General features: G+C 46.9%; 1 protein-coding gene across 1 annotated transcript in view; it reads right to left on the reverse strand.

The window, feature by feature from the left end:
* Window positions 1-1,141: 1,141 nt before the first annotated feature.
* Window positions 1,142-13,702, reverse strand: part of LOC147413167 (serine/threonine-protein kinase PAK 3-like) — an 89,076-nt gene continuing 76,515 nt past the window's right edge. The window contains exon 23 of the mRNA XM_086480586.1: window positions 1,142-1,164. Coding sequence (XP_086336712.1) covers window positions 1,142-1,164 — 23 coding nt within the window. The remainder of the gene's footprint in view (window positions 1,165-13,702) is intronic.

A 13,702-nucleotide genomic window follows, 5' to 3' on the forward strand; every position in this document is an offset into this window, starting at 1 on the left:
TGTCTGCAGCAACGCACAACAGAACCCGACCTCTCGACAAAAGCAGGAGGCTGGATGAGACTGTATTAACACAGAAGTAAGCAGCAGAGATTTGACATTATTTCAATCAGCGCACGCTTACAACCTTTAGAAATCAAAGCACGAACCCTCCCCCGGCAAGAGGCTTACCTCTGCACAGCTGTCAGGCACAGTCCTGCTTACTCGACCTCTCTGCCACTGTTTCACCTCACAGCTGTAAACAGCACAGTGCGTGCCACGTTCCCACTTCACGGGCTGGGGCTGGGATTCTCTGTAGGTGGTGGCCATCTTCTCCTGCAAACTAACATTCAAGGAAACCACGTTTCTAGTGGCCCAGTTTTGTCCGGCGAATGAAGGGGTATTTAGCCCACCACTGCCCAACTAGCACACAGGACAGTCTCAGTGACCGTTTAACAGACACACAGTATGGTTGTTTTTCTTCATGACACGTTAGAAATACCTGAAGTGGAGCTCCCAAACACATGCCGTACCTAAACACCTGCCAAAGGCAGGCGGATGGATACACCATGTCTAGAAAAGGCCTTCAGACTTTCCTAACAGCCTATTAGAAGCACCTGGAAAGAACGAACTTGACTGAAGCTCTACAATGCAAGATACCGGGATTCTTTAGCAAGATTTCTAACACGGGAACGTGGAGGAGAAAAGAAAGAGCAGAAAGATTTCATCTCTTTCTGGACAGTGTGGCATTTATCAGGCCCCAACATTTACTACACTAGAACTGACCAGAAATAGGAGTTCGACATGTGCTTAATTTGGAATCCCAAATATTTAATAAAACACAACATAGTGCCAATCTGCCTTCTGGCCCTAGACTTTCCCCAACAAAGCCAGGGGAGCCCACAGCACCAGAGTTTGCTCTAACTACACTTCACCAGTTTGTCCTAAGAATGCTTTGGATTTCAGTACCTTTTCAGTGTCCTTTCTGATGACAGCCACTGTAGAAAGATTTTACTGGGAGATACAACATGACTAATTCTCGCTTGTAGCTCCTGCTTAGAAAGGGATTTGAAATCTCCTCCGTCCATGGACTCCACGTCTCTAGGATTTAAAGCTTCCGAGGCTTCAGGAATTTCTAGAGGAACATCCCATATTTCATTGGGCCTTACACCAGTACTTTCAGGGCACCTGTAAAGAGCATAAAGTCATTGGAACGGGAAGTTTAAAGCCATTTGAGACAACACAAAAAAGAGCTCAACCAACAGTTCAACATGACGGGAATCACTCAACGCGGAGAAGAGCGAAGAACAAGTAACTTAGAAAAGCAGACAAAAAAAGGCAAAATAATTTCTAAGTGCTGAAACACTTGGGAGAGTACCTTGCTTTTATTCCCCTTCAGAAGGCATCCTTGCACGTTCTGCTGAGAGATGGCAGCACTACACAGTCCAGGCTGCCAGCAGAAAAGCAAGCCTGACACAAACGGACTGCTGAACATTCACGTTTGCGTCTGGCTTAAAAGACATCAAACGACCGACATCAAGCTTCTGGGAGATCAGTGTTGTCTCCGAGCGAAAGCTGCAACATTCTGCTTCTAAGATGTGTAAGTATTCCTTCCAGACGCGAAGATGATGAACGTCAGCCAAACATTTACCTTTCTAGCGGTCCCTGAGCATACAAACACACCACAACCGGTGCCAGCACTGTCCTCAGCAGAGTCCCGAGTGAAGTCTGGTCATGCAACACCTTGACGAAAACTTGTTTAAATGGCCTGAACCGGATAGAATAAAGCCCAGCAGCAACCCAGAGGTGGCTGGTAGGTACTTTGAGCCACAGCCCGGCTCAGGACAAGCCTGTGTGAGCTGCGCCAGCTAGAGCCGTAAGAGACTGCAGCTCCAACAAAAACCTGTGAACACAAAAGAACTGGCTTCTGGTAACCACCGCTGACCAAAGGAGACGGCAAGCGTGAGTTTAACTGTAGGCACTGCTGGGCCGCCAGGAAGAAGCTCTGTTCTCGGAGATCTACCACCCATCTATGCCTTCCTTCACGGGAAGGAAACAAACTGCTCTGGCAGAGAGAAATTCCCTGAAGCTTTGACTCACCCGCTGCCCACTGCCCCACAGTTATTTCTGCAAACCTGCCTGGGGCAGGCGTTTGGAAACCAACGGGTAAAACAGCCGCCTTGTAGAACCAGGGAAGAAAGGAACACCAAAGTTCACAAGCAACGCTTGCCGTGTGTCCAACCAGCCTGAACTGGGAAACGGACAGAGGCAACGTGCCACAGAGAGCTCTCCCAAGTGAAGCACACGTTACGAGTCCTCCAACACCCTCTCTAGTAACTCCAGTACAGCAGTATCACTGCACACCCATCAGCAAAAACCATCTGTTTGGAATGAACTTCAGGCTCCAAGGTTGCTCCCCGGAATTCTGCATGGACTACTTCCTATCCCAACGCAAGAGCGAGGTGACTGAGGTTTGCTGGCCAGCAAGCCAGCTTCAGCAGAGCTGTACTCTCCCACTTAGAGTCTCTTCTACCAGTTCAGGGCTGGCCTGGGCATCCCCCAACAACAACCTTAAACACGGAAGAGTAATCCTAACGGGAGCCGGTGGCACCTCTCCTTTCCTGAAGGGCAGAAACGCCAGGGAGAGAGAGGAGGGAACAGAACAGAGGGAACAGAGGGAGAAGGAACCAAGGTCAGGAGAGCAGAGGGTATTGGGGGGGCAGAGGCACACTCCTGAAGGGACCGAGGCCTGCGGAGGGCCTGTGCTGAAGCACGGGAAGCAAAGAGCACGGAGGAAGGAGCAGCGGGGAGAAACGGCTGGTCCTGGCCCCAGCCCCTGCCCTGCCCATGGCCTCACCGAAGGGACTGAGGGGAGCCGGGGCATCAGGGGAGGAGAGGGGCTTGGAGCAAACTTGCGCTGGGAAAGGGAGAGGGGGCTGCTGTAACTGTTTGGGTACAATGCTTGCACCAGTCTTGAAGGATTTATGCTAATTAGCAATAAACTAAGGTAAATTGAGTCTGTTTTGCCCACAACAGTAGTCGGTAAGCAACTTCCCTGTCTTCTGTCATGTTGACCCATGAGATTTCTTGCTCCTCTTTCTTCTGTTTTCTCCCCAGTCCAACCAAGGAGGGGGCAGTGAGCGAGTGACCACAAAAATCCACATTAGGCAAGCCACCAACTTTAGACACTTACAGTAAAGTCACACGGCTGCTTGTTTGCAGCTGCCACACAATAAAACACCCCAGTGACAGTGACAAAACAACTCTGCTGTTCAGGTTTCAATAAAGCTCCTTCACTTGACAAAAACCTGACTGAAAAGCGTGACCAGTAAAGAAAAGTCTTCCTAGGACTTAGTCGTATTTCTGAGCTAAGAGACGAAAATCCACTTACTTACTTCCTCCTGAAAAAAGCAAATTCAGAAATTCCCTTTCGGAATCAAAATTTTCTACACAGCAATCTTCTTATTCTCATCCCTATTCAAGAGTTATTCACGAGAGAGTAATGACTGTTTTTCACAAACACAGCCCACGGATTAGCCTTCCAAAAAGCCAACAAACTAAATGCAGCCCTGTCATCTCCTTATCAGCCCCATCTCCCCCAGCAGGCTTCCCAACCCTTCTGTCTGTGGCTATCACAGCTGGTTACCTCAGTACTTCTTCTCCAACAACAGACCTTCCACAGAGACAGTTCAAAACGTTTGTCTTGCGTTTCTAAAGAACGTCTTACAAAAGCAGAATGAACTCATCTGTCCAGCTTCTCAGCATGTGAGACCTTGGTTCCAAGTGAACTGCCCCGGATAATGCTCGCCCCATGTTTTGCAAAATTCTGTTCTAATTCCTTGGCCTGAGGTCTGTCAGGAAGACTTGCTGATCTGGAATTTGGAGACTGCTGACATTGCCCAAGAGCCCAGGAAGTGAACACAGACGGGACCAACTCCAGGTGCCTGATTTTAACCTCCTGCAGGTTGACTCAGACACCTGAAGATGCCTTGAAGCTCCAAGTGCTCAAGCTGATCTCAACTCCCGCAGCAGACGAGGCATGTATGAAGAAAAAGAGCATCTCAAATAATCTGGGCAAGGGCAGGAATCGCTGAATGTGAATTTGATCAGAGATAAGAAATCCAGTTCCCTTCCTCACAGTCGACCTGAAGCTTCTCGAGGAGCCTTAATTAACAGTTGAGGTTAATGAAGCTTGGAATTTTCAGCCTCCAAACCAGGGACACAGGCCTACTGCCACCCTGCCAGCTGTGCTGCACTCAGCTGACTCAGCATCAGGCTGAACCCAAACCTGTTTGCTTCTTCTCCCCCCTCACGAGGTGGCACAGCGCACGCTGCTCCTTCTGTGTGCACTGGAACGAAAAACCTTGGGACACCTACCAAACCAAAAGAAGTCTTCCAAGAAAACTCAGGAACCTTTGTTCAGAGTGGAGGATTGACACTGGTGTAGTTGTTGTATTCCTTTCTTAAGTAGCCTGCCAGGGGGTATGTCCTGATCCTTCTGCTGTTTCTTCTCTCAGCCTGCAGCACGCACTCTGGGTGCTGTAGAGTAGGGAGAGTGCAGTCTTACTGCTGTGAGAAAAGCTACGCATCATGCTCTATTTTAATTCCAGCCTTAACAAAAATTCTGTGTCTATACACATGGGTCACAATTAATTTCCTCAAATTCCTGCATCCCTATCAGGAATTAACTGTGCAGCACCTAACTTTGTTCCAGCTACCAGTCATGAGGTTTTATCTTTATATACATTCCTCCACTATTACACACCCATTTGGGATAAGAGCTGGTCATTTCATGTTAAGAAATGAGGATGAAGCTGAAAACTTCAAATCATTAAAAATACATTCATTTACTACAAGTTTCTGTGCTAAAACACATTTTCAGGAAGTTATTTGCTAATGAGTAATTATGGCATTTCTATAAGCAGTGACACCTCCTGAAAGGCTCAGGTAAGCCATCGGCACTGACCCGTTTGAAAAGACTTCTCTGCCTGCAGACACAGCTGGAATGCTTTTCAGAAAAACTCCCCAACTGGAGAAACTTGCCGCTGAAAAATCGCTGTCACTCAGAGATACAGCTCAAAGAGAGTTCAAAAAACATACGAGGTATTTCAAGCCCCGTTGAAGGCAGAAATGGCATGTTTCTGAACTGGATACAAGTCACTGCTCTTTGGAGGTTCTCCCCTTGACGTCACCAAAGCTACAGTAGATGCTGCTGCGCTCCCTGACAGCTTTAGAAGTGGCCCATGGGGGAACTAGTTCCAGCTGATGCGGCTCGGGTTTTGTCTCATGGGGGACTAAACACAGGATAGATTTGAAAGACACTGGTATCTGATTTTATGTGCACCTTACCCTGAGAGGATCTTCACTAAAGTAAGGAGGTTCTCCACCCACCATCTCTATAGCCATGACCCCAGGCGACCAGATGTCCACCTTGGGGCCATAGGCTTCTTTTCTCATCACTTCTGGTGCCATCCAGTATGGAGTCCTGAGCACTGTGCTCCATCGACTCTGCTCAGGGATGATCCGAGCACAGAAGCCAAAATCAGCTGAGGAGAAAAACAAGTGGTGTTAAAGGCAGCTTGAATTAGGAAGGCGAGCAAAAGAAATCCCCACTCTATACCTGAGAACACGGTGTGGAATCTATCTGGAAAAGCTGCCATGCTCTGTTTACTCAGTGCTGTAGCCACGGAAATACTGATTTGGCCACTTAATAACACCCCTCAAGTTTTCTGCAGTGGCTTTTATTGACTTGAACCGTTAGACTGTAACTGCCTCCCTCTGGAAGGGCCACACACAAACCAAAGCCACTCTTGACACCTTTTTCCTTTCTATGCCTCTCTGCATGTTGGAACTGTCCTCAGAGCTGGCAGCAGTGGTCAGCGCACTGCCACAGGCATCCCTTCTGGGGAACTGGCCGTCAGTCAAAAGCAGCCCCGTGCCACAGCCTGGGAAGGCTGTGCCTGACCAGGAATACCCACCCAATTTGACAGACCTGTCCATGCCAAGTAGAATGCTGTTGCTTTTGATGTCCCTGTGAATCACTTGCTTTAAATGAAGGAAATCCAGGGCTTGAAGGCACTGATACGTAAAAAACAAACATGAGGGTAAAAATTAATGACCTGATTTCACCACACAAGAAAGGAAATGCCTCTAAAAGATTTAATTTCTAGATTAATTGTGAGTAACGCCCAAATATTGCGCTTTCCAGAGGAATAGTTTGGTGCTTCAACTTACTATTAAAGTAATAACTTTCCAAATAAAGGCTTATCAGGTTTGGAAAGAGAAATGTCCATTACTGTCACAGACTAGCCCCTGAAAGCACAGGCAGGATGGCTGCTGCCCAATCAGTGTGCTATCTCCATCCGTATGACAAACTATTTTTTGCCAAAAATGAGAAAGTCCCTTCCTTCGGTTTGAAGTGGATCACTGTTGGGTGGGAGGTTGCAGGACAAAGATTTTATTGTCAGGCTCTATAGCAGGATTGGAAACAGCACCTTAGTAATTTTTCAGAAGCAAATGCCATTTTGGGTCGAATGCTATCCTTTTAAGCTGAGGACTCTGACAAATGAGTCTCTATTTTTCTTTGCTGTTCTTTTAAAAATCTGCCACCAGCATGTTTGCTTTTACAGGCGAGGAATGCAGTACAGACATGCTCCAGGCATGTGTTTAAAGAGGTAGAGCTGAGAAGAGTAAAAAAAGAAAAAAAAAAAAAGAAAAGATAACACAGTAACAGTGTTTCAGAGTGTAATGACAGAGGACAGTAAGTGCAGCGATATTGGCAGGCAGTTCACTTAAGATGCCCTTTCTTCTCCATATCATAAAGCAACGCAGAAACAAAGCTCTCAAGATGAAATCCCTCATGTTCTTACCACCTGTTCACCAGTACCATCCTGTCCAAGGAAGAGGAAGCACACGCGGGATCCCTCACCTCCCTGCAGACAGCTGCCATCTGCCCTTCCTCCATACAAAACTGGGTAACATCTTCGGTTAAAGCGCCTCCGGCCATGTATTCCGTCACCACCCGGAGCTCATCACCGACCAGGTGGCTGAAAGAAGAAAACAAGGGCACTGAGATGAACAGGCACAGCTAAATTACCTCATGGAAAAGACTGCTGGTGGCTTTTGTTTCCAGGTCATTTTCAAACGAAGGCAGAATAAAATGACTAGACGTTCCTTCTAGGCTATACAGGACTTAGAATCTGTGCAGCCTAAATGAGAAAGGCATGCGAGTGAAAAATTACATGTCTTAGATGGCAAGCAAGTGAAAAATGCAGTTTACCAACAGCAAAGATAAATCTGGAACCAGGACATAGCACATCATCTGGTTCATCATCTTAACGCAAAGATTCCAGGATTAACTCCAGAAACAAGGCAACACAACTTTCATAGACATCCATGGTAGGAGGGTGTGTACCACTGAGGACAGAAATTGGTCCACAGTTTGGAAAACCTTACATAAAAAACACACAGAGAGAGGAAAAAAAAATTTAAAACTGGCAAATGATGTGTTTCTGGAAACAAGAACCTAGTCTTCCTGGCATCCACAGTAATGGAAAATAGTGGGAACAGCCCAACGGAAATAATTTCTGTGAGGACTTATCAGCACTTATCATAAGACAGAGAAAATATGATCAATTTAAAAAAAAAAGGAACAAAAAAACCCCAACAACAAAAACAACAACAAAACAACACAGAGGTAGTGAACTCATGGGCTGTTGTTTTAGTAAGACATGGCTGATGCACATTTTTAAAAACAGTCTTCAAACTATATATGCCAGAAAAGATTAACGCAGACAAAACACAATCTTCTCCCAGAAATTGTATATGAGTAGATAAATAATGAAGAGGTCAATCTTCTGCCAGAGACCAGAAGTTTTTTAATCTTTGGCTTGCAGTACGTAAATGAACATTCATGTGATAGTACCAGAACTACTTACCTGTCTAAACAGTTAACAATATTTGGATTCCTATTTTCCCTCATCACCAGGCTTTCGTTAAGAGCTCGTTCCTTTTTGTGCTGTTGTTGGAGATTCATTTGTTTTATGGCCACCTGAAATGACATTAAAAACCATTCATTTGAGCAGTCTGTGGTACGAGATCAGAATGAACACGAAGGGAGTGGGTTTGGAATGACATAGCAGAGCTCTGCCAAGCTGTCTTGTTATTAGACGTAAGAGGTCAGTAACTCACACTACAACGCCCTATTTCTTTGCTAGCTTGGGTGCTGCTTGCAGGACACATGGCCAAATACATTTTGCCTTGTAAATCTGTCAAAATGGTCTACCATTTTTAGGTCTATCTAGGTTCTTTTCAAATGGCCTTAGTGTATCACGGTATTATTATTCATGCACGCTTTCAAGCAGGAAGTGATTTTATTGCTGTGAAAACATAAAACCAGCTGGTAATGCTTTAGCAATCGTGATTTTTGATCATTATTTCAGCAATTGCTGGTGTTCTTGACTGCATAACTGAAACAAAACACAAATGCACGTTACGTGGCAAATGCTGTACTAAAAAGATTACTAAGGTTACACAAAAAGTACGACCCTAGCACTTCCTAATGCCTTGAATTTTTATTTTGCAACTCTGAATGCCATTCTTTAGCACAGTTTAGATTTGCAATTATTTTCTGGGTTAAAAAACAATAATCCATTCATCAGTATTTTATGGATACACCCAGGGTCATAAGCAGAGCTTAGGGCTTTTAGATCCCTTGCAGACCTCTGTCTCAGAGCAGCTGTAAAGTGCAGCACTGCAGGTGGATGAGACACTACCCGTGAGATTCAGATGTATCTGTTGACAGCCAGGAATGATAAATCAGAAAGCTGAAGCTGTAGCCCCAAAGAGCAAAGGGATTCTCTAAGACACCACCTTGTCTAATTATCACTAATATGACCACTTTTGCTCTGAACCGCTGTAGCCAGCCTGCCTCTGCCTCAGCCTGGCTCCTGCACCCAGTGCCACCTTCCCCCAGGCAGCCATGGGCCCTGCTCGAGCTTTTCGTCCTGGCCTCCTCGTGAGCCCACTTCTGCCAGCCCCGTCCCTCTGGGCTCAGCCCTGCTTCCCTCCCTGCCTTCCAGCTCAGCTCCGGCCAAGGGCTCCTACAAACCCACCCCAGAAGAGCCCCCCTACCCGACACGCGCCCGCTGGGGAGACGACGCCCCGGGGCTATTTCAAGTCTGCCTCTTGCTCCCCCGTAGTCTGGCCAGCCTCCCCCTCTGCCCAGTCCTGCTCTTGACATGGCCCAAAAGAGAGCACCCCTCCGCTCTCGGGCCTGGTTTTCCAGCCAGATTTTCAGGCAGTGTTTGCCCATATTCAAAAACGTTAAGATGCCACTTTAAAGGGGCCACTACAGGGACTGTCAGTGTTAACTCTCCTTCAAGAGCTGCTTCTCAACCCCCCGGCCCCCACTTCACTGCAACCACTCCATGGGCTGTAACAGGCTGTCACCGACACTGGACCTAAACACGGCTGTATTCTTTTGGAGAGAGCTTTGGTCTTGAGATACGTCTTCTCATCTGTCAGGTGTGTGTCAACCAGCTTCAGGATGACTAAAGCACAAAACTGAGTCCTAAACACGATCTCTCCTTCATTAGGTCTTGCATCACACTTTGGAGATGAAACACCTGATGGAAAAAATGCTAAACAGTATTACTGCCTGAAGCTGTGGTTAAGGTAAATTGGGACTGAATGACGGCAGCCTTCAGCAGCGAGTGGATGCATCAATATATTCAGTAACTAAGACAGAGCTAGTGTGGCCTTCTCTGAAAGGAGAAAGTGCCCTCCTTGCGTTCTTGCTGGTTGTTAATAAGGACAAAGTGTGTCCAAAATTAAGTGACGTAACAAAGCTATTTATTCCTCACAGCAACAGGGGAATCTGTGACCACCCCTGGGGTTCTCCCGAGGCCTCTCACTGTGACAGATCTTCAGATTTTACGATCTGTATTACTAACCAATCTATGGCCAGGTCCACAGGCAGTTTTACATGCTGTAAATGTACAGAGTTAAATTGTATATCGAGACCAACATTCTCTGTAAGAGCACAACTTCATGCACAGTGGGGAACAGAGATGTAACAATTTCTAAACCAACACATTCACATTGGCAGTAAAAACTATAGTTTTTAGCAGGCCCAAAGGCTTGCTGCGATTTCTTTACAGATTTCTCTCCATTCAAATGCCCAGTCAGGGATGATGTAACATGGTAGCAGCCGGGGACCAACAGCACTGTGGAGAGCACCAACCTGTCCTCAAGACACAGTAAGTAAAAAACCAGTTCTCTTACGATGGGCCTTGGAAGCGATGGGTGAAGCATCAGCCCAAGCACAGAAAGCACCAAGGCTCTTCCTGATGCCAGGGGGACCAGGACCTCCCCCCAGGAATTCGCAGGCACCTTTTCAGGCATTAATCAACCCCTCGGTGCAATGGCTGCTGGAAAGCGGATAGCCACAGGAAGCGTTCAGTTCCTGAGGCACAGAACCACGGTGCCCTTAAAGAGCTGTCCCTGAAAAGCTGAAGACAGCAGACAAGGTACGTTGCAGGCTGACGCCAGCCTGCGCTTCAGAGGAACAGCCTTTGCAGTAAAGATCTCCTGGCGATCCGAAAGCCCATCCGCTGTTCGCACCAGGGGGGAAAGCGCTGAACCCCTGCCAAATCTGCTGGGGCTGTTGACACCTACCTCTTGTCCCGTGCTGATGTCGAGTGCGGTATAGACAGTTCCAGACACCCCAGAAACAAAAGAGCAGCAGAGACATGAGAAGTGGTTTAGACCCTGGAAGTGAAAGCCCTGACAGGAGCTCTCTGTTGCCTGTAGTGTTTCCAAAACACCTTGGTTCCTCCACTCCTTCAGCCAGCAGTGCACAGCGCAGCAGCCCAGAAGCCCCCTGCCATGCAGGCTATCCAAGAGAAAACTTAGGTCCAAGAGGAAGAAAAAGGGCTGATGCAAATCTCCAGAGTTCATACTAAATTCTTTTAGTCCACAACTGAAAGGCGGGGTGCATATACAGACTGGAAAATAATAGATTTCATTCTTTTCCCTTTTTCTCCAGTTTTGCGCTGTTGGGTTTTATTTTTTCCCTTTTTTTTTTCCTGCGGTGTGTTTGTGTGGGTTTTTTCCGGAGAATGTAACACGCACACAGTCTAGCTGTGCCTTCTCAGATCTCTTCTTTGGATCTATCTGCAAAACTCAGGCAACACCACGCAGTCATTCTGAGAGCCCTGAACACACGTGCCAGCCATCTGAGGAAAGGACAGTGCATCGACACTGTGTTTATTACTGAATTGTTGGTTTTCACTACCTCTGCCAGAAAAGAGAGCTGAATATCTAATCTCTGGTTGCAGTTTCTAAACTATGCCGTTATAATCCTGATCACTGAGTATTTTTTGAAAGCAAAATATTGGAAAGAAATGTTCTTGAGAAGTGTTATTTATCTGACAGCTATCAGGTTCTAAGCTGCTCTTTCAGGCAATAAAGATTTTTCTCCTTTCTTTAGCGTGGCCGTATTATTTTGAGACACACAAAAATGATTTCCCCTAAGAAAACAAGCAAACGGGTGCCAGAAACTTGAGGGACAGTAGATCTTCCAGGTCCTGCCCCTCGCTGCAGACAAGACGTTGCCAGCATCAAGTGCTCTTTGACGACGCCTTCTGACCACAGGCACCAATTCTGATCAGTACTGAGAGACAGCAGAATCTAAGCCCAGGGTCTGAACACGTTTGGAGCTTGCCCGACTTCACGCTTGATATCACACCAGCAAAATACCTGGCGCGTGATTTTGTGTAAGTAGCTGTGACTGGACTTACCCTTGCCCGACTTGTTCAAATCGAGTGTATTTCTGCTTAGGATCTGCCACGCTCACAGTGCTCCCTGAAAGAAACAACATTAAAAATGGACACCCCCCCTTCCAGCAGATCAGAAATGCCGCCCCACTGTCTGGGGTTGGGAGCCGTTTGTAGGCAGCTGGGTGACAACAATGATACAGGCAGCTCCGCAGCACAGAGAGTCTCCACGAAGACTGATTTTTACAGTCCTCTGGAGAGTCACCCGGACAGGAAACCAAGAACTTGGAGAAACATTCACAGGAGCCGCAGATCAGAAAAGAACAAGTACCAGTGCAAGTGCTTGTTGTCTCGAAACACTAAGGACAGCTGGAACAACAGAGCCTTCATCTTCTTAGCAAGAAATAGTCTGTGCGATTCCCCAGAAGGTTTAAGACTTCTGGAGGTTAACTGCCCCTTGGGTTCTGGAATCCATTCTGATGAACAGGTGCCACTTGCAGACAGGAAGAATATTGCAGAGTGTTCCCAGGAGGGGATCTTCTCAATGTTTCAGCGGCTTGCCAAAAGAATGCCGTCATGTTTTTACAGAACAGCGTCTCCTGTTACAAACAAGAGAGAAAAAGCATCTCAGGCAAGAAGCCAGAGAGATTGGGAACAACAAGGAGGAATGCAGATTGGGACAAAGAGGCAGTGAACGAAAAACCAGCCATGCGCTGCAGGACAGAGACAGAGGAAGGAAAAAAGAGGGGCAGGGAGCAGGACAGAGGGAGAGCAAGGAAAACCAAAGGGGCAGGTAGAATAGCAGAACAAGAGAGGGGCTTGGAAACCAGAGAGGGACGAAGAGGGAGCAGGGGACAAGAACAGACAGAAGAAGAAAGGTACAGGGAAGCAAAAGAGTGACGCCAGTGATGGAAGGTGGGAGGGCACAGGCACAGGGAGGCACCCGGAGCACAAGAGGGGTGACACGGCCCCAAGTGTGGACGGAGGGTCGCAATCACGACAAATTTATCTACACACTTGCAGATAAGCCGGCACGTCTTTATTGCAGCGCTCGGAAGCACAGGGACAGCTCCACCCGACGGGCTTCAAAGTTACATCAAAAATTCAACATCTTATACCCTTTTTCTGCAAAGTCAGGATCTTTAACAGATTTTAACATAAGCATGCATGTTATGCCCACTATTAATTTTGACAGTTACAATGATTGGTCCGCCCTATTCTATAACTTTCTTAATAGTCCTATCCTAATCTAATCATTGGTTATTTTACTGATCAAAATCTCTGATATACAAATTAGGATGGGGAGGATGGGAGAGTCTTCACAGCAACATTCCTTTGTTTCAATGGTTTCATCACATAAGAGAACTAGCTGAGAATGTACAATTTCACCCCTTGTACCTGCCTCCCTCCCTTCTCGTTCTGTGTTCTGTACAGTTTCCCAATCCACAGCACCTTCAGCTTTGGCCATCTTCCTAAGGCCTGCATCTGCTGTCTCTTAGCATAAGTGAGGTTTTGTCTACTCCTTACCATAATGTAAATTATTTGAATCAGGAAATAATTAACTATAAGAAATTAGTTGTTTATTCAAAACAATTAATTATCAATGAAATTCAAAATTCAGATCTGATTATAACACAAGGGCCCAGGACTCACTGCCGCTCCCGCTCTTGGTGCTGCTGGGAGGATTTTACTGTTGAGACACTTCTGTCTCTGCCTCTCTCAGCTCTTACAATATGAGGCTTCCTACATACACAGCCTCACTGCGCACACACACACACCCCCCGCCCCCACGGCTATACCGTGCTTTGGTTACGCACACAGACCCCGCGGTGCATGTTGGTGACCAGCTCTGCTGAGGACTACTCACAGGGACCCTTCCTCACGCCGAGAGGCCGGCTGTCTCTTGTCTGCAGCTGGGGGCAGCTCGCAGCCGGATCCCCTTCGTGTCC

This window comes from Leptosomus discolor, unplaced genomic scaffold (assembly GCF_034619465.1).
Source record: "Leptosomus discolor isolate bLepDis1 unplaced genomic scaffold, bLepDis1.hap2 HAP2_SCAFFOLD_53, whole genome shotgun sequence".
Taxonomy (NCBI): Eukaryota; Metazoa; Chordata; class Aves; order Leptosomiformes; family Leptosomidae; genus Leptosomus; species Leptosomus discolor.